This window comes from Lissotriton vulgaris, unplaced genomic scaffold (assembly GCF_964263255.1).
Source record: "Lissotriton vulgaris unplaced genomic scaffold, aLisVul1.2 SCAFFOLD_1220, whole genome shotgun sequence".
Lineage (NCBI taxonomy): Eukaryota > Metazoa > Chordata > Amphibia > Caudata > Salamandridae > Lissotriton > Lissotriton vulgaris.
In genome coordinates, this window is record NW_028243988.1 from 175,530 (window position 1) to 197,836 (window position 22,307).

At 46.4% G+C, this 22,307-nt stretch overlaps 1 protein-coding gene across 1 annotated transcript in view; it reads left to right on the forward strand.

Moving 5' to 3' along the window:
• LOC147668186 (sialic acid-binding Ig-like lectin 13) overlaps positions 1 to 22,307 on the forward strand; it is a 314,281-nt gene that overhangs the window by 41,317 nt on the left and 250,657 nt on the right. The window contains exon 2 of the mRNA XM_086948718.1: positions 19,929 to 20,116. Coding sequence (XP_086804844.1) covers positions 19,969 to 20,116 — 148 coding nt within the window. The 5' untranslated portion in view covers positions 19,929 to 19,968. The remainder of the gene's footprint in view (positions 1 to 19,928; positions 20,117 to 22,307) is intronic.

Sequence of the window (22,307 nt, forward strand, 5' to 3'; positions counted from 1 at the left end):
ATCTATATGAGAGCAATGCCCACAGGCATATATATGAATCAATGACGTAATTGAATAATGTATTTCCTATGTTTGAATGTAATGATACTTCTTAAATCTAGGTACCCATGTATTTGAGCTGGGTACTTGATTAATATTGTGCTGAAGAAATGAATAAACAGTGTAGCACACTTTGGGTGTAACAATTTTGTGTTCCATACCTGATTAATTGCTTGTTTAACATTTGATGTTCCAGTGAATCGATAGACTCTGACCATTGCTATTGTAACTACGTTTCCATAATCAAGGCGGGAAGTGATGAGGGCAGAAATTATAATTTTAAAAGAGTCAAGGGAGAAGAAACAGGAAATTTTACGGATCAGCCGGAGGGAAAGGAAGCAAGAGGACACTACAGCACTGACCTGGCCGTGCATAGACAGGTCCTGGCTGACCTTAATGCCCAACGTTTTAACGGAGGGGACGGGGGTAGGAGGGGGACCAAGAATAGGGGGCCAAAAAGCGGGGGACCAAGGGCTGGATGAGCCGCCAGTCAGGACCAACTCAGTCTTGTCTGGATTGAGCTTGAGGTGATTGGCGCTCATCCATCCAGAAATAAAAACCATAGTGGAGCGGAAAAAGGATAGGGAGTGAGAAGAAGAGGAGAGATCAAAGACGAGCTGGAGGTCATCTGCGTAGTTATACACAGAGACCCCCAGCTCGAGAAGAGAAGAGATAAGGGGGTGAATGTAAAGGTTGAAAAGGAGAGGAGAGAGGGAGGAACCCTGGGGGACCCCACAGGGCACCGGGAGGGGGGGAGCAGAAAAACCGGGGAGGTGGACAGCTTGTGAACGTCCTGTTAGAAAGGACGTGATCCAGGAAAGGGCAGGGCCCCGAATGCGCTGACACGGTCAAGAAGGATGTTATGATCGACCGTGTCAAACGCAGCGGACAAATCGAGGAGAACCAAAGCTTGAGGGGAGTTGGTGTCAGCCTTAGCTTTCAGCTCGTCGAGGACGGCGAGCACCACTGATTCTGTCGAATGGCCCGAACGGAAACCTGCTTGATGGGAAGCAAGGAGATGGTTCTGCTCGATATAAGAAGAAAGACAGGAAGTGATGTAGCTTTCAAGAATTTTAGCAAGATAGGGGAGAAGGGAAATAGGTCTGAAGTTGGAAGGGAGGGAGGAATCAAGACCAGGTTTTTTAAGAATGGGGGAGACAATAGCAGATTTAAATGAGGAAGGAACCAAGCCAGTAGAAAGGGAAGCATTGAGAAGGGAAAGAGGAGTGACAGGACAAGAAGAAAAGAGGATTTTCAGGATGCGAGCGAGGGCACAATCAGTAGGAGAGCCGGACTTGATTTTGTGGACTGTGCAAAGGTGTGCAGACCATTTAATTAAGAAAAACACACAGTCAAACTACAGCATTGACACTATGTCAATTTCATTCCACGTCACGCAGTTCTGCACCGCCGAGGGAGGGGAGGGCAGCACCATCTAAAAGAGGGGAGAAAGAAAAAAGGAAAAATCGTCACAGCGCAGGAGAAGGTGGAGACGACCCTACCCAGGACCCCTCATCACCAGACCCACCCACTACACCAATCCCAATGTCCCCTCTGTTGTTTGGGTTTCCAGCCCTCACAAACACGCCCATGCCGGGAGGGGAAAGTAGCCAGGCCGAGCCCCTGCAGAGGATTCTGCAGACCTCTGATTCAGAGGATGAGGAAGATGTCCCCCAGAAGAGTGCGCCGGTGCCTGACAGGCCAAGACCAACTATGTCTGCAGGCTCAGTGCGCACTACTGTCCTTGGCAGGAGGGCACGTGATGGTGGGGAGGGCCAGGATGGTGAGTGCGTGTTCTGTGGGCTGGAGGGCACGATGGTGAAGGTGCAATGGCAGCAGGCCAAATCGCTGCAAGCCATGCAGCGGCAGGTGCGCGGTTTGAGCGCAACAATGTCCAACATGGACAAGGGCATTACCCAAATGGCTACTAGCCTGGACCTGATAGCACAGGCGATCTCTGACATTTCTACCTACATGGGGGTCCTCTCCGACAAGCTTGATAGGGAACATCTCCAGCGTGCCAGGGAACGGCAGTACATGCGCCAACAGACCAAGGCCATGAACAGGTTCGCTTCCAACACAGCTCTCCTCTGCAGACGCTCCATCTCTATGCAGGAGGCAATAGAGCACTGCTGCACTGACTTAACCCGGGGCATGGGTAGGGTAACCTCTGCAATGGAGCAGATGTTGACCTCAAACCTAGGCAATGCTGGTGACACGGGTATGGAGGAGACTGAGGGGTCAACCAGCAGGAGTGGCTCCAGTACACCTGTCCAGGAGGTGTGCAGGAGCGGCAGGCACAGCCATGGTGAGTCAGGCACCATCAGGGAACCTGAAGGACAGGCACCTAAATCCCGCAATGTGGTGCGAGGACGCAAGAACTGAACTATGCAGGGAACTGACTCTACTGCACACAGTGACAGCAACTGAGTATGTGCAGCCAGTGACATTGACGTACAGTCATGTGACCATCATGAAGTAGTGCAGAATAAACTACTCATGTCCGGAAGTATACCTATGTGTGTGTCATACTTTACCTAGAAATAGCGTTGTGTAATTTCAGTCCGTCTCAATCTGCCATCTACTGCGGCTGGCCCTGTTGCCTGGGGATCTGCATGTTCTTGGTCCTCATCTATGTTCTCACGATGTGTCAACTCCACCTCTGTGCCTTCCTTGGTCGCATGATTGTGCAATATGGCACAGGTCACTATAATTTTGCAACACAGGAGGAGGGTGTACTGTCGCGCACCTCCACTTTTGTGGAGGTAACGGAACCTGCTCTTCAGGAGTCCAAAGGTTCTCTCCACAACATTGCGGGTGGACCTGTGAGCAACATTGTATCGCCTTTCTTCTCTGTTGGTTGGGTTCAGGTACGGTGTCAGCACAAAGGAACGCAGGGCATATGCACTATCACCTGGGAGAGAACAAGAGGTACATAGGTTTCATACACATTCCACATGGAGCTGAAATACATTTCAGGGTGTGTGCTACATATTTACCTAGCAGATAACCATCTCCAAAATCGCCATTCTGTAGCCGTCTGTATATTCCACTGTTCTGGAATATGTAGGAGTTGTGCGTGCTCTCTGGAAATTTAGCTACTATGTCGGTGATGATGTTCCCTGCATTGCATATCACCTGCACGTTGATGGAGTGCGTAGACTTACGGTTTCTGTATACGTGTTCCGTGGCTGCAGGTGGGCATAGGTGAATGTGGGTGCCATCAATGCAGCCTATCACATGCGGGAAGTGAGCCAGTCCATAGAAGTCTGTTTTAGTATTGGCAAGTTCTGCAGGTGTGTCAGGGAACTGTATGTAGTCTACCATTCTCATGTCATGTCATGACATCCAGGAACTTCCTGAAAAAACGGGACAGACAGCTCTGGGATACTCCTCCTACTGCAGCTATCACACTCTGGTAGCTCCCAGAGGCAAGCAGGTGTATGCTGCACAGCACCTGGACATGGGGAGGGATGGCGTGGGCCCTGGGTTTTGGATGATCCAGGTATGGGTGGAGGTCCCCTATTAGGTCCATGATGGTATTGGGGTGCAGCCTGTACCTCTGGAGTATCTCAGGCTCAGTCAATTGGAACAGAGTGATCCTCTGCCTGTACACCTGCTCCTCCCTTTGCCATACCCTCAGTCCTGCAGCCTGTAGCCTTCGCCTCCTCGCTATCACATAGAGTGCAGCCATTTTGACTGGAGGGTTGCATTTTTGGAGCCTTTTTATAGCATCCACATGGTTACCACCACCTTTCAGTCCATGGTAAATTCCGACTCTACATCTCGATGGCCATGTTTTCCGATTCCTTATTTCCCGATTCGGTGTATACCGAGTCGGTATTTATCCGATCGGTGAATACCGATTCGGTAAATATGGACTCGGTTATTTCCGAGTCGGAATTTAACCGATTGATATTTACCGATTCTATTTTTTTTGGCACCTACATCTCATTCTCGCAATACCGCTCGGTAGCGGCCGATTTTACCGATTTTGGGCCGTTACCGACCGGTATTGGCCGACCTACATCTGGCCCTTAGTATGTATTAATATTACTTTGATATTTAACTTTAGAGGATAAGTAAAATACTTAGCACAGTAACACTCTTGAAAGTGAGGTAGATTAAGCTGTAAAACATCAATGTTTAAACTTTTGGCTACTGGGGACTCCGGCAAAATCGAAATTTGAAGTTTAATGGGAAGGTTGGAACCTTTCAAAATTTAGTTTTATTTCTAAACGAAGAGACATTGTAGACCCTAGCATATCACTTTGCACTTTTTGTTCCTGATGCATATTGATACCAGTGCTTCAATTGAGCCAGCCAATCGGTCGAGTACTTCTGCTGGAGACAGGAATTAGGCCTCACTAGGATGTCGCTGCTGAATAGAACGAAGGGACCCTGCCTATATAAATTAATAGGTCCCAGAGAAGGGATCCTAGTGGTACGGGGGTGGTGACAAAGCAATTCGTATCAGAGTCAACAATACATCAGACAGATAGAGTACACCATTTTGTGGAAAATAGAGTTGATTTATTTATAAAAAACGAATTCATATCTAGATACATGTGTTGGGTTAAAGACAAAAATATGCAACAATAATTCACAGAAGGGCTTCACAGAGGCACAACATTTATTCAGGTCCCACACACTACCACAGTCATTCACTAAAACATACATTCATTCATAAACTCACTCATTATAATAATACAGTCACACACATACAATGATGGAGGTACATAATAGCCTGCAGGGGGTAATTTTGGAGACTGCTAGGACTAGGTTAACATGGAGGCCAAACAGGATAGGGTAAGTTGATAACAGCTGCGTTAGGGGCCATTCATGTTGATCACGCCAACACGCGTTTCGATGCGAAGCCTATTTTGGCTGCACCTTCATCAGGGCAAAGAGGACCAGGGGGTGGGGACAAACACACTTTTTGAATATGAAAACTGGTGCTTTTTTGTGCTTCTGCAGAGTCAGGGTAGGTTCTAGAGATTCGAGAATTGGAGTTCGGAGGGTTTAAGGGTCCACAGCATTGCAAGCCCCGAATATTCCTGGTAGGTCGCGGTATATCAGTTCCTTTCAAGGAATATGGGTTGCATATGCAGGATCGAGGGTAAGGGAGGGCCCGGTTGAGATGATGAGGGGATACTGCACCTAAATACCGCAGTTTGGCACAGGACACAGGGATTCCAAGGGGGCTGCTCCAAATGCCCAGACTAGGTCAGTGAGAAACGTTTTGTTAGGGGCTCACTAGGATGTCGGTCAGAAAGCCTCCGACCACAGGTCAGAGGCTTTCAAACGGGCCTCCCTGGTTTGACTTCCGATCGCCTAATTACAATGTAGGAGGTTGAAAGTCAAACCAGCTAGTCATTCCTGCTGGCTTCCAAAAGGCTCAAGGACCACAACATAATCCCTACAGATGGTGTTTCTGCCATTGGGATTATGATGTCAGTTTCGGACACGGTTTCCCTGTTGGGCTTTCTGACATGGAAAACCTGTTGAAAATCAACTTTGGGGGCCCCTAGCAGGGCCCGCTTTCCCTGGAACCTCCGGTTCGGGCCGAGGGGGCACCTATGGTGCCTCCCTGTAAATCCCTGCACTGTGTGACAGGCACTATGAGGTATCTGTCACACAGCGCTGGGATTTACACAAACTCCCATTTCTCTATGGGAGCTTGGCTGGGGGCTGAATTTTTCGATTGCATCATGTGCGGTCGCATCATAATGCAGTGGTCGGAATGACCGCATCATCATAATGCAGTGGTCAGAACCGACGACCTAGGGTCGGTCGCGTCCCACACCGAAACAGTGTTGGGTGAACAAAATTCCACCCAACATAGTAATACGGGCCTTAATTGTTAGCCATTGTGTTCAAATCCCTTCACAATAACAGAGCATTTCAAATTCTTACGTTTTGATTTTTTATGCATATATGCAATACTAATCCGCTTATATTATTTAATTTTCTTTTTGTAATTCAAACTTTTTTATTGTTTTGCAGTCAAGACATACGTAAAAGAGACACAGAATAGGATGTAAGGTACTTGCATGATATAAGGTAAATGAAAACAATTGCAAAGAAAAAGTACATATTGTTATCTGAACGGTTTGCAATTTTGTTTTTTTACATGTATAGAAATCTGCTAATAATATTTAGTTTTCTCAACAATTGGGGTCCCCCTTAGTAGATGTTGCAGACTCACAGTGGTCGGTGCACACCAGTTTAGAACCACTGCTGTAGAGGAATTAGTATAAAAATAAAAGGAATGTGGGGTTGGTCCCACATCATGAAAAAAGTTATTGTCACTAGGTACTTGAGGGTAGAGAATACCAAGTAAGACAAAAGGAAGTTCCAAACTGAGTGATTATCACCAAACATGTTAAATTAACAAAGCTGTTGAGAAGCACAACGGTAGAAATTGTACATAAATATACATTTTCCAGCTTTAAGTGTAATCTGCTATGGAGTGTAGTGAAAGAAAAGCCCAAAAGGGAAGTTCAAGTTGCACACAATTCTATATTAAGATACGTAGAGAGTGAAACCGCTGCGGACCTCTTTCTGGCTTCCTGCAGCATCCACCGCCAAGAAAATGGCTTTCAAGAACCGACTGGACAACAACGCACACAACTGCAAGGAACTCTTCAACATCGTGAAAGAGCTCTCCAACCCCAACGCCGGAAACAACGACATCACCCCATCGCAAGACCTCTGCAACTCCCTCGCCTCCTACTTCCACAAAAAGATCGCGGACATACATAACAGCTTCAGCACCCATCCGACCCACGCCACGACCACAGCAACGCCACCCACCACCATCCTCCGAGCCTGGACCCCGACCAGCACCGAAGACACCATCCGCGTGATGAACTCCGTCCACTCCGGATCTCCGACCGACCCCTGCCCCCACCACGTCTTCAACAAGGCTGACGCCGTCATCGCACCCCACCTGCGGGACATTATCAACACCTCATTCGACACCGCCACCTTCCCCGAGAGCTGGAAGCACGCCGAACTCAGCGCTCTACTCAAGAAACCTACGGCAGACCCCACCGTACTCAAGAATTACCGCCCCATCTCTCTACTCCCGTTTCCAGCCAAATTCATCGAGAAGACCGTCAACAAACAGCTGGCCACCTTTCTCGAGACGAATGGATCCCTCGACCCTTCGCAGTCCGGATTCCGTGCCAACCACAGCACCGAGACCGCCCTCATCGCCGCCACCGACGACACCCGAGCCCTGTTGGACAATGGAGAAACAGCGGCCCTCATCCTCCTAGACCTCTCCGCGGCTTTCGACACGGTCTGCCACCGCACCCTAGTACAGCGCCTCGGCAACGTCGAAATCCAGGAAAAGGCACTGGAATGGATCGCCTCCTTCCTCGACGGAAGAACACAGAGGGTCCGCCTACCACCGTACAAGTCAGAGGCCACCGAAGTCATCTGCGGCGTCCCTCAAGGATCCTCGCTGAGCCCGACACTCTTCAACGTCTACATGAGCCCCCTCGCGGCCATCGCACGCCAACACAACCTCAACATAATCTCCTACGCCGACGACACCCAGCTGATCCTCTCCCTGACCAACTACCCCGTCGCCGCCAGAGCCAACCTGCACGAAGGGATGAAAGAGGTAGCCGAGTGGATGACGACGAGCCGCCTGAAACTGAACTCAGACAAGACGGAGGTCATCATCCTGGGCTCCTCGCCCTCCGCCTGGGACGACTCCTGGTGGCCCCCCGCCCTGGGCACCGCACCCAAGCCAACGAACCACGCACGCAACCTGGGCTTCATCCTGGACTCCTCCCTCTCCATGACCAGGCAAGTCAACGCCGTCTCCTCGTCGTGCTTCAACATCCTGCGCATGCTTCGGAAGATCTTCTGGTGGATCCCCACGGAGACCAGGAAGACCGTCACCCAGGCCCTCGTCACCAGCCGACTGGACTACGGCAACGCACTCTACGCCGAAACCACCGCCAAGCTCCAGAAGAGACTCCAGCGGATCCAGAACGCCTCAGCCAGACTCATCCTCGACATCCCACGGAACAGCCACATCTCCGGACACCCGAGAGACCTGCACTGGCTCCCCGTCAACAAAAGAATCACCTTCCGGCTCCTCACCCACGCACACAAAGCCCTACACGATCAAGGCCCGAGCTACCTCAACAACCGAATCAACTTCCACGCTCCCAAACGCCACCTCCGATCTGCCAGCCGCGCCCTCGCCGCCGTCCCACGCATCCGCAGAGCCACCACAGGAGGAAGGTCCTTCTCCTACCTGGCCGCCAAGACCTGGAACTCCCTCCCTGCTGACCTGCGCCTGACCCAAGACCACCTCTCCTTCAGGAAGAAGCTCAAGACCTGGCCAAGACCCCCCCCGCCCCAGCGCCTCGAGACCCTACGGGTAGGTAGTGCGCTCTATAAATGTCTATGATTGATTGATTGATTGACCAGTGCATCCCTTGTCTGGGCTTGAAAGCCGCTCTGGCACTGAGCTATCCACAAGTGTTTGTGACAGCAACCCCTGCAGCAGTTGGGGAATTCATGGCACACATTTAGTTAGTAACATTGGCACACACCCAGAGCTGATCTAATGGTGGCACACAAGCTACGATAGAATCTGTAGCGTTCTCCCAAGCCCAGGAGCATGCATTTGAGCACCATGTCTTTATTCTTAAAAATATGATTACTTGCTGTATATCTTGCATTCTACCTTTCATAACCACATCTTAACACTTCCCAGAAGATTAATTAGATTCTGTTTAGGGCCCTCCCGGAACCACGAGGGTCCAAAACGTGCGCAATATTAATTAAGTCATCATTCACCCAGTTTTAAAGCTCAGTGTGATGTGAATTTCTGTGTGTTCTACTGTGGTTTAACAAATCCCTTTCTGTAGCATAAGCATACGCATGAACAACATTTGTAAATGATAACTCTCTTACTTGTTGTCTTTTACAGCATTCAATTATTTAGTGTTTTAACTGACAGATACTACTATTACAATATCACTAGTATTCTTGTTATCGTCCTTAAGTATGAATGGCTCAGTGAGGGTGCTGGGATTTGAGCCACAAAACAGCAGATCTCATAAAGAATCCTGGAATTGACTAACACAGAGTTTCTTTTTAGGTATTGTATCTACAGACATTTCCAGCTGTCTACTTTCAAATACTACTGTGCCAGATTTTGGAGTACATAATGTGGTACTCCAGTAGTACTACTTCACATATTAAAAACTGCAATTCGCAAAATCCCTGCTATGGATCTCTACCTCCGCCTATCCTATCTTTTCTATATGGAGTGCTCCCCCCTGGTACTGGAGATCTCTGCACAAAAGCATATGCATTTTTGTTGTAAATGTGGGAGGGACTAGGAGGACTAGGAAGGAATGGATAATAAGTACCACAAAATGGGTGGTGCTGGAAAAATTAGGATGGACATGTAATCAAAATTATGCTCCCATATGAGTAAGACAATTTAAATTCATAAAATATCTTAATAGTAATAAAATAGGCACCCCAGCATTTTCCAGTTTATTTCCCAGGTTTTAGTAGAAATGGAGTTAGAATTGTAATCTCCCACCACTCAAATATGTGCACTTTCCCAGAAGTATGCAGGACTTCATTTAAAATGGTAATTTGCCCTTCTGCTTTCTAAATTGGTAAATGGAATCTAATCTACCAATATATATAAACTTCTCCCAATGTAATTTTGGCTGGAGTTAGATTATTTCATCTGAGCCTCCATTACATTTGTTTCCCCTAATGTTAGTTTTACTGGAGTTGTAGAAACATCTTGACACTCCCACCCCAAAATCTACACACTTACCTTAAAGTTAGTAGGACTGTATTTAGACAAAAAAATCTTTGCACTTTCAGCAATATTCTTGAGATTAGAGTTAGAGTAGTCATTTTTATCCCCTTTTACAGTTAAAAAAACCTTTCCCTTTGTTTGTAGGACTCCACTTGAAATATAAAATCTGCCCCACATCCAAATGCATGCACTTTTCCAGGTGTTTTGTAAGACGCGAGTTAAACATGTTTCTGCTTTAACATTTGCTTTTTACTTCTGGTGTTAGCCAAGACCTTTTCATTTTATGAAAATGATATGTATAATATACTTTCCTAAAGAGCTTTCAGCCACCTCCCTTTTTCCATTTGTCTGTTGTTGTGGCATTTCTTTTTAGGTCTTGTGGCATTAACTGCGCAAATTATTTATTACAAAGAACAGTGGTCCCTATATGAAAATAATATACAGAGAAAAAATGACCATATACTTGATAAGTAGTATGTCTTCTGTCCGTCCGGACAGGATTTATTTTTCAATAAGTGCAGGAATAAAGTGTTTCTTAAAGAGAATGTCAAGCGGGCATAGCCGTGACCCTCAACATACAAGACAAAACAACAAAGAAACAGTGTAAACAAGGCAAGGAAATTAGTCTGCGTGCTTGTACTTCAGTAAGGCAGACATAAAATGTAGAAAAACCACTCCATTGCAATTGTAAGTTTTACATAAATAGTTCGCATATGGGGTTTAAAAGTCGACGACGTTTCGATGCCTATGAAGATGAAGGCATCATCATTAGGACAAGGGTTGACATTATTGTTGTCTTGAACATGAACAATATTTAAAGCCTTTTCATTACATTTACTTTACATACATATTTACAATAGGAAGAAAAAAAGGGGGGAAAAAAGAAACCAAGAAATAACGTAAGTAATATGCATGTATCAAGGATCCTTTTGTTGCAATTTGTGAAGTGCTTATCGGTGAGGCATTTGATCCTTGACACGTGAAGAGAAGTTTAAAAACAATCGTGAAGTTGTCGGCGCAGTGACTATGAAGATTTGGAAGAATAGGCGTGCAGTAAGGCTGGCTTCGACCTATTCATAGTGGTCCTTAAGTACGGGCAATTTCGACATCGTGATCGTAAAATTGTGACCGCGGCAACTTGCAAGGTAGCATTCTACGTGAGGCAGGGCGGTAGAGGTGCACGGTGTTGGTGGGCACAGCGACAGTGGAAAGCGCAATTCTAACCACAGCTACATGCTTGACAACATTCTACGAGATTCAAGGGCAGCAGAAGTGCACGATTTAGGTGGGCACAGCGAAGGTGGAGAGTGCATAATATCGTGCTAGTCGAGTGATTACTATATGGGAGGGTAAACAGATGTGAGTTGCACATACTTCGTAACATGATATGGCTATCCGTGGGATATTCATTTCCGAGACTGCTAGATCGGGTTATCTGTAATTACAAGTGGGACGTTAAAAACCTTAGCGATGCGCGTGCTGTGCATCTGCTAAAAGAAGTGAGGTAGCCTTTTACCTGATCGGTCGGGTGGTTCCTACGGTATATTAATTTACCGGGATCATGACTCGGATGCTACAATGGCGAATGAGCACAATGGCTACCTAACAAGGGAAAAACGAAGGTCTTGATTACACGAATGCATATCTTGGCATGATAGTGGCAATTGCGTGTAACGGCGGCGTACTTACTGCATAGGTGCAACGGCACTGCTGCGGGTATTCATAGTCACTGCGCCGACAACTTCACGATTGTTTTTAAACTTCTCTTCAGAGCTGTGTGAATAATAACAGCTGTGAGCCCGTGCCTAAGGTGCATCATCAGAGCTGTGTAAATAATAACTGCGTCAGCCCCGTGCGTGAGGTGCATCATCAGAGCTGTGTGAATAATAACAGCTGTGAGCACGTGCTAGAGGTGCATCATCAGAGCTGTGTGAATAATAACTGTGTCAGCCCCTGTGCGTGAGGTGCATCATCAGAGCTGTGTGAATAACAACTGTGAGCCCGTGCGTGAGGTGCATCATCAGAGCTGTGTGACTAATAACAGCTGTGAGCCTGTGCCTAAGGTGCATCATCAGAGCTGTGTGAATAATAACTGTGTCAGCCAGTGCGTGAGGTGCATCATCCACATTGCTCAGGTCACCCAATTCCTGCATTCTCTACCACACTGCTTTCAAGAACAGCATACTCTTGCGCACACTCTCACTGCTCACCAATTCAAAGTTTGCTAAAAATGTTATGCAACGCATTGTCCTACACAATGCCAATAACTCAAACTTTAATGCTGCGAGACCTATTGCATTGTAAATGCTTGTTATTTCTGTGCAGTGCCATTATTATGTATTGTTTTATTGTCTTTTTGTTTTGTGTTTAGATCCTGAAGTGGAAGCAGGGAGCATTCTACCAGCTCATCATTTTGTTTTTGGAGTTGGCCAGGGGGGACTCCAGGTTTATCAGTTCAAAATTTGCAAACATACGTGACAAGAATTTTCAATTCTGTTAAGGACAAGGAGGCGAGGATTAGGCTATTTCTCATTTCTTTAATGAAATGCTCAACAGCCAATATAAAACCAAAAATCTACATTTCCCATGAACTTTAGGGAATAACCATAGAGTCTGTAGAATAAAAGGACACAACACTAGTCCTTCTTCCTCTTTCTTTGTTGAGGAAACAGTTCAAGTCCAAAAGGCAATCCAACGTAGATCAAAAGGAACAAGGCCAAGAACGTCACAGAAATCCAAAGGAACTGGATGCAGGCAGTAGAAGAACTTGTAAACGGTTGAGACCAGCCAACTCTACTTCTGGTTGGAACCTGAAAAGAGACATAGAGCCGTAATACCCAAACAGAGCAAATAAGAATGCAAAACCAGGGTGGGTAAAAACAAGAGAATAGACAATTGTGCAACATCAGCAATACATAGTACAGCAAAATAAGCATGCAAATCAATAACAATGGGTGGGATAATCCTCGCCTCCTAGTCCTTAATAGAATTGAAAATTCTTGTCATGTATGTTTGTAAATTTTGAATTCTATGTCAGGACAGGAGGCTCCGATTATGCTTGTTCAAAGCTGATCCACCACCACAGAAGCAATATGATCAATGGGTTTATAATAAAACGTTTTAAAAACTGAGTTAGAAGACCAATCCGCTGCTTTCATGATATCAAAAAGAGTGACACCCAAGGAAAAAGCTTTAGAGGCCATCGCCCCACGAGCAGAATGTGCACCAAACACAGACACATCAATACCAGCCTCAGACATGAGCCATCTCACCCAGCGTGCCAAAGTAGCTGGAGTCACAGGGCGAAAGGGCTTCTGCAAAGCAATCAACAATTGACCCTGCATATCTGAACGGAAAGAAGCAGTACTTACCTCATAATCCTTGAGACATTGCACAACACAAAGGTTGGGATGAGTAGGAAAAGAGGGATATGTAATCACGACAGTGTTAGATTTGGTACGTCTGGAAAGACGAAATGTAACGCCTTCCGGCGTAAAACAGCGACCCGCAAGGTCCAACGCACGGACATCCGACACACGCTTACAAGAGACCAGACACAACAACATGGTCAACTTTGCAGACAACTGCTTACGTGATAACATCAGGTTAAAAGGCCAAGCCTCCAAAAACCGCAAATCGATGGAAACATCCCATAAAGAGACATACTTAGGAGTCGGAGGTTTCGATAGACGAATACCCTTAAGTAATTTGGAAATAAAAGGATGTTCACCAGCAGGTTTTCCATCAATCTGGATATGGCCCGCCGAGATAGTGGAACGAAAGTTGTCGACTGTCCTATAAGCTAGACCTGAAGAGGCTAGGGATGCCAGAAAGTTAATAATGAAAGAGACATCTGCTGAAACAGGATCAACCTCCCGTTGAACACACCAATCATACCAGTGCTTCCAAGCACCCCTGTATCGCTTGTGAGTATTGGGAGACCAGGCCTCACTAATGAACTTGGAAGCGTCGCTAGAAATGCCTGGGATCGTCCAGCGGTCCCCGAGATCCGCCACGCCAGCAACTGGAGGGATCCGGACAGAATCAGGGGATGCGGATCTTATAGAGGATCCAGCAAAAGATTCCACTTCTGCGGAAGAAGGAGAGGAGCCTCGCAGCACATTTCCAGGAGAAGTGGGAACCACGCCTGAGCCCTCCAAAACGGAGTAATCAGAATCAGATCCGCTCGAAACTGTGTGGCGTAGGCCAGAACCCTGGGGATCATCATGAAAAGGGGAAACGCATAGCACAGAGTCGAGGGCAAAGCTTGAAGAAAGGCATCTGTGGCAAGAGCCATCGGATCCGGTCTCCAACTGTAAAACATTGGAAGTTGCGTGTTGAGGCAAGAAGCAAACAGGTCTATGTGACACTGGCCCCAACGCCGAAGAAGGGAGCGGAACACGTGAGGGTGAAGCCTCCAATCGCTGAAGTCCCGGAGAGGTCGCGAATGCCAATCCGCGATTTGATTGTGGCGACCCGGAAGATACTCTGTTATAACAGTGATCTTCCGCTGCAGGCAGGAATGCCAAAAATCCTTGGCGATCTCCTCCACCACTTTGGACTGAGTCCCCCACAGCTTGTTGACATAACGGACTGCAGACACGTTGTCCATCCGGAGAAGAATACAGCAGCTGGACTGATGGGGAGCAAAGCACCTGATTGCGAATGAACCCGCCAGGATTTCCAGACAGTTTATGTGGAGAGACAATTCCTGAGGAGACCAGCGAACCCCCGTCGAGACTGGGCCGCAGTGGGCTCCCCAACCCCAGCGACTGGCATTGGATTCGATCACTAGTTCCGGCGATGCACTGAAGAGAGCTCGACCATTCCAGGCCTCCATGTGGTCCAGCCACCATTGCATCTCCCATCTCACCTCTTCCGACAGAGGAATCTGATCCGAGTACCTGAGGCCTTTGCCGAGATGTTGGATTTTGAGACGCTGCATCGCTCGGTAATGCAGCGGTCCCGGGAAGATCGCTTGAATGGAAGATGCCAACAGACCTACCACACGTGCCAATGATCTCAACGACACAGTCTGTCTAGAAATAACAGATGTCAACTCCCTCTTGATGTATTGAATTTTCTGAGTGGGCAAAAGAAGTTGACAAGCAACAGAATCGATCCTGAAACCCAGAAAATCTATCGATTGCGTCGGAGTTAAAACCGATTTTGGAACTTTGATCAGAAAACCGAGAGATTGCAAAAGATCGATGGACCACTCCAGATGAGTCAGGAGCCTGAGTGGGCTATCTGCCATTAGGAGAATATCGTCCAAGTAAATAATCAGATGTATACCTCGAGCACGGAGATGTTCTACAACCGGCCTCAGAAGTTTCGTGAAGCACCATGGTGCTGACGAAAGGCCAAACGGGAGAACCTGATATTCGTACCAAATCCCCTGCCACTGAAACTGGAGAAACCGATGATTAGGCTTGAAGATCGGAATTGACAGATACGCGTCTTTGAGGTCCATACGGACCATCCGGTCTCCTTCGCGAAGGAGATCCCGTAAAATATGGATGCCCTCCATCTTGAAGGGCCGGTAGACAACCCCGCCGTTGAAGTCTTTCAGGTTGAGAACCAGGCGAGACCCGCCTCCTTTCTTCTCGACCAGAAAGACTGAGCTGGCAAATCCCTTTGGATGACGGGCGGTGGGAAGAATCGCTCCTTTCTGTACCAGAACGCTGATTTCCTCTGGAAGACAAGCTTGATCTTGAAGGGAAAACTTAAAGGAGGGGGAGGACGGGTCTGATGCAGGGGGTGATAGAACTCTATCTTGAACCCTTGAATGGTTTCTAGCACCCATACATCGCTGGAGATCATGCGCCAGTTTTCGAGGAAAAACTGCACCCTGCCCCCCAAAATCACATCGCAAGCATGAATCAGGCTCACCTGCTGAGTTGGACCCTGGTAATGACCTTGCTGTCCTCCTGACCGGCCTTTTCCATACTGTCCTTTTCCCTTGTGGGAGGGGTAGAAATTCGCTCTGGTGGAGTATCCGGAGTCGTGTCCTCCACCACGCTGAGAGGAGGTACCTCACTGGGACTGTTGGTGCGACCCACGGCCGAACGAGCGTCCACAATGTCGTCCGGCCTTGGCAAAAACCGGACGCATAGCCCGGCGCAATGGAGACATTGCGCCGGGCTATGCGTGTCGATGCCACTGAAGGTGGAGACAAATTTGGTAAGCTCCTTCAAAAAAGGTTGTCCAAACAACAGGCCTTGCGCCTCTGGACCCGACTCAGAGGTCGACAGCTCCGCTAGTTTAGTCTGCCCTGTTCCCATGATGCACTGGGCCAGGGACAGACTGATTTGCATATAGCCAGGTTCTGAGCTGGGATGGTGCAGTGAGATAAATAACGGTGATGGATCAAGCCCTGATCTTTGTACTGGGTAAGAGTGGTCTGCTTAATTCAGACACTCTGTTCATCACCACCCCCTTTTCTGAATCGTCAGTGGATTTATGGCACAGACAAGCGCCTTATTGACAGACTGCTGGACACCCTTATCCAGTTCCTCCACTAAGTTATGTTCATGAGAATCATCATCCTCATCCCCATAGTAATAGTCATCTTCTGCGTCATAATATTCCGCCATGTTACACTAGTGCAACAATTCAAAGCCCACAAGATGACTTACACTAAATCTGGAGTATCAGAGATACAATTCAGGGGGGAGGAGTGCGAACCCCACAGCAGGCAAAACAGAGCAGGCACAAACCTGACTCAGAAAAACAGTTAAAGTGTGGAGGGAGATAAGCCAGCCTACCAAAATACACTCTAGGCTGAGCCTATGCAACAATATTACAACCGAAGCTCTTTCCTGAACTCCGGTGTCAAACGGGGTCAAAAGTACACAGGCTGTGGGTGTGGGCGTCCTAAGAACGACCTTTCTCTCAACCGGCGCTGTGTAGAAACACTGAAGCCGGAAATACAGCAGTGCGCATGCGCGACACCGCCACCCGTGCAACCACGGCTCGAGAGCACTCGCGCTCTCTTCGCGAGCTGGCAACCCCTACTCCCGCTCCATAATAGCAACCGGGCACCAGCGGCCAGGCGCAGGGAGGCGAACACACGCTCCCAAAGGGACACGCCGCCAAACGGGCGAAACACACGAAAACGGCAACCACAGGAATCGGAGCCGGAGCGCTCTACGAATGCGCAAGCACCGCGCGCTGCAAATGCAAAGTAGGCAATACAAGGCAAGTGATATTTAGCAATTACGATGCACAGAAACAGCAAAGAGCATGGGAATAAAGATAAAGTGACTTAACTGGCTGCGGAGCAGCAAAGAAAGAGGAAGAAGCACTAGTGTTGTGCCCTTTTATACTACAGACTCTATGGTTCTTCCCTAATGTTCATGGGAAATGTAGTTTTTTGTTTTTTTATTGGCTGCTGAGCATTTCATTAAAGAAATGAGAAATAGCATAGTCGCAGACTCCTGTCCTGACATAGAATTACTTTCTGCTACTAATGCTATCGTAACTTCATTTTGGCAAGGCCTTTGTGTATTTGACTGCAGCTATTTCACTGCACAACAGATCATGTCCATTTCAAACCATTCTGTATCTAGTTGTCATATTTTTATTATGCATACACAGAAGTGCAACTCTATGTCTTGAAAATCTATCTATCTATCTATCTATCTATCTATCTATCTATCTATCTATCTATCTATCTATCTATCTATCTATCTATCTATCTATATATCTATCTATCTATCTATTTGTCTGTCTGTCTGTATGTCTGTCTGCCTGCCTGTCTGTCTGTCTGCCTGCCTGCCTGCCTGCCTGCCCGCCATCCATCCATCCATCCATCCATCCATGCATGCATCCATCCATCCATCCATCCATCCATCCATCCATCCATCTTTTTATCTTTGTAATGCTTTCTACCTTGGCAACCTTATCCAACTATCTGCAACCCTCTCTGCATTTCTAACTTTGCAATTCAATCTACCAATCCAATTTTCTTTGAAACTATATCTATTTATTTATAATAAAGATTCATGAAATCATTACAAAAAAAGCAATAGCAAAGGCATGAGCCTGGTTGCTAATGCTAGACTAATTGGCTTTGCTTATTACAGGGTTGGGTAAACAAAGTCTTACTGGCTCCACCAGTTACAAGTTGGGAAGGATGGGGTTAAAGGAAAGCTGCAAGAGGCAAGATGGGCATTGGAGGCTGCATGGAGGAATGGCCACTGCGCTGCTCTAAGCAGTGGAGAAGTGAGCCGTTACCCTCTCGTACTGCAAGCCGCTCTCACCCCAAACCAGAGAAAAGTGAAAATAAGTAAAGAGGGCTTTGCATTTTGAGGCAGAGCAGCCTCATTTGATTAACCACTGACTTCTACAACTGCAGCGGCGAACTGTAATTATCCTGGTCACACTTGTAAAATTCAGCTCATAGGAACCCTGTGCTATTTACAGCACAAATGTTTAAGTGAAAATGCAATGATGTGCTTTCTGAGGCTGTGCATATTGGGCCTCATTTATGGGGATTTGGTGTGGGGCAGTACAGCAAGACACCTTGCTGTGCTGCCCTATGCCAAAGTGAAAGGGCAGGAATGCATTGTATTTATCTGCGTGTATTCCTGCCCTTTCCCCTAGTGCCGGTGTCAGTTTGGCTTTTAAATGCATTTTTCTAAGTTGCATGTTGCACAAACACATGTCCTTTGGACATGTGTGTGCGCAACACCAATGTAGATTACATTTCAGGGGTGCTACAGGGTGTCCTTTGGACACCCCTAGCACCCTTGAAATCACATCCTTATTTGCGATTAGCAAATTTCTAATCGCAAATAAGGAATAACTCCCCATTCATTCCTATGGGCCTTTAATCGCAAATAAGGAATGTGTAGGAATCGCAATTTATTTAGCGATTCCTACATGAATCCCGTTTTGCAAGTCCTACATAGCGATTCCTTAATAATCGCTATTAAGGACTCGCAAAACGGGACTTTGATGAATCTAGGGGTATGTGTATAAACTAAATATTGTTTTTTGAGACTCCACCAACTGTAATCACATCTAACTTGTAAACAGCTCAATTATTATATTTTGTTAGGTTTTACAGTACATACATAGAGTGATATACATTTCAAATGTTTAAAGATCCATATTAAAGAACATGATTTCGTCCGCCATGCATTTTTTAAATGTCCCTTGACGTACTCAAAACGTAAGGAAAAGTTAGGCGATAGACTTTAAAAAGTGTTTGGTTACGATATGAGAAAATTCCTATGGATTTGAAAGCGCTCATTAAGTTATGGAATAAAAAGGCCCAGCCATCAAGCAGAGAGCAACTTCTGAACCTGCTCCTTGCTTGTGTAAAAAGGAGATGGATTTTACTCCAACCTGGAACTGCAACATGTACACTCACTCCAGAAATGGTATCTGTTTACTTTGGCACAGATGCTGACAGCAGTTGTGCATGATGACTGGCTGGTCTCACTGGACTTCAAATTGCCTGGGCATCAGGACCAAATGCAATTTAGTGGTAATATAAGACATTATCCATGAGCGTGCCTTACTTGTCCTTGGTTCTTGAGGACTTTTCATTCTAAATTCACATTAAAATAACAAACACTCCCTACATCCACGAAAAACAATTCACTCTATAGAGGTTATTCACAACACCTAAATGGCCAGAAACTTTAATTCCAGATACAATTACCACTATTTTATTTGGGATGACGCAGAATGTCCATGCTATGGTCCACATTGTGAGGCTTGGTGGGCGTGTGCAGGGAAAGTCACAAGTGGCTCCCAGGTGTAGAGAAAAATTGCGTCACTTTCAGAATTATTATTGAAAAACAAAAACACATTGCCCGGCATTACACTTTTCCAAAAGAGCTCCTATAGTAATCCATAGTAACCTTAATCAGTCCCTTGCTCTCGTGATACATGCAGTTCACAAAGCAGCTGCACTTCCAATGGACATCACATTTTATGATCTATGTCTGAATGATCTGATCAAATGTATTGTTATTATGTGGTTGCTGTATTGCTACGTATATTCTTGTGTGTCAAATTATTACACTAATAAAGAGCACTTCTATGTTATTTACCTCCTTAGATCAACCCACTGGAATTATTTAGTGTATCAGGAAAATGTGATGCCTTTACACCTTTCCAGGAAATACAGTTCCCTGTTGGAGTACAAGTGCCCTAGTGAAATTAACAAATCCGGCCATACCTCAATCATCTATGACAGCCCAAAGATGGGATTGGTTAGGCTGCTTCTGATGTTGTTTCTTTGGAAAGGTAAGTGTAGCATACCAATCTTAATACGCTTATATGTAACGTATGAAAATAAACATATTTAGCATGTCATCTGAATTCCTAGCAATGTCTTTTTATTGACGTCCTGGGGAAGGAATACCACTGTTTGATACTTTGCAAAACACTGGATCAATGCAGTGACTAGTCAATAAGTCTCCTTTTACTCACTTGAATGCATTTATTTATGGCTGCATGTTCCTTTATGTTGTAATAAAAAAAAATATCTAAATCCATTGGTGGCTCAAAACCTTTAGCACAGAGGAACCTGATTCAAGATACACGTGTTGCGTTCTTAGTGGACAGCTGTAGCAACAATGTATCATCTTCCCCGGACATCCTAACTCCTTTAAAAAAAAAAGCCCATCAAAGCAACGTTATCACAGCAACCAATACGTGGTTCAGCAGAGTACTTGCTGAAATGGAGTGGGCTGGTCAAAAACCGAACACGACAAATCCCTCTACAATGCAACAGAGAGGCTGCCATGCTGAAAATTCAGTGAGGAATCCAGTTGTACAAAGGAAATCTTGAACAATTGATCAATCGCAATGTTTTGAAAAGTAAACAACTCATACCTAAATTACACTGCAAAGACCTACTTGAGTTTATTGAATCCAATATTTTCAAAACCTATGGCTTAAACTCTAGCTCTCAACTACTTCATCAACATTTCATGCCAATTCTGTCACAGTCAGCTTTCACATTTGCATGCAACCTCTGGAGACAGGTAAGAAGCTAAGTCTCAGCACTAAAATAAAACTCACCCTTAGCTCCATGCTTATTGTCATGCTTTGAAGAACTCCCCCATCTTCTGTGGTGGACTCTATGAACAGGATAAATATGAGAGGGCACAGGTAAGATGGGGACCGAGTGAAAGAACTGGTCTGAATTTGCAACCCTGGCCCAACCACTGCCAAGTCCTTCACCTTCTCCTGAAGCACACAGAGATGGTTCACTGCACTAGGGGCTCTCTGTGGCATCTGGGGTGTCCTATGATGGTTATGAGGGTCTTTCTGGATCATCGGTGCCTGACATGCTGAGTGGGCCTGCAGTCACCACACTCTTAGTTTAGTGGCTGTGACAGAGGAGGGCACACATTTGTCTTCCTAGGCCATATATGCAAGATCTTTTCCCGGGGAGAAAGTAGCATTCTATTACACCAAAGAAGGATCTCCCCTGGTTGGCAGGAAATGAACTCTGCAATTCTCAGTGCCACACATGTCGATGTCAGAAATGACCCCTCTGGGTGGTTGCTACTGCCTGGGGGTGCAAGCGCCTTCCTGATATTCCAGATTATAGAAGCAAGGATCTCCTCTTACAAAGTGGCAAGCACAGGTCAGATAAGATAAGGTCATCCCCTGGAGATTACTGTGCAGATGATCATTCAAGGTGAAATCATCCCCTGCACATTGATGAGCAAGCGAACAACACTAAAGAGAGGATTCTGGAGATGACATAGAGAGCCCCCTTTTACTGCACACAAGACAAGCAGCATGAGCCCATTTGTAAGGGCGACATCGGGACTGGAGCCCAGCCATACAGAGTTCTCTTTCATAGCTTAGCCCCCTTTAAGTTGGGGACAGGAAAAACAGGGGGGGACTTCTGGGATACAGTTAACCCTCACCTATTGACTCCAGAGAGGGGTGGTTGACCAGGGACAACTCTTTCCCCCTTTTCACGATTGCTGAAATGCTGAGTGCTGCTTCAGCACACAGTGCAGCACATCAACTCCTATGAGCTTTGGATGCCAGAGTCAAAGAAAGCGGCTGGCATTCCCCATAACAGGGAGCAGGCGTCCCTGCACTTTAGCCTAATGCCCCCGCCTGCACATGGTGTCATTCTAATTGTCCCAGGCCAATGCCTGCAGAGCCCCTCTCAACTCTGATGCAGTTCACTGACCTCTAAAAACCATGTGCTCACCAAATAGAGATCTGAAGTAGATTATTTTGCCCCAGGGGAATTGAGCACCATCTTCTCCTCCATTCACGTCCCAATATGATGCCACATTAAAATGGGAGAAACAAAAAACCTGAAACACATGCTGACCAAGACCACTGACATGATACATAACTCAAGTAAAGACACTAAAGAAGGTCTGTGGTTAGTCCTGACACATCACCCTACAGACAATTGCAAGAATCCTCTCAAGTGCCTCAACCACTCCTTAATGGAAGA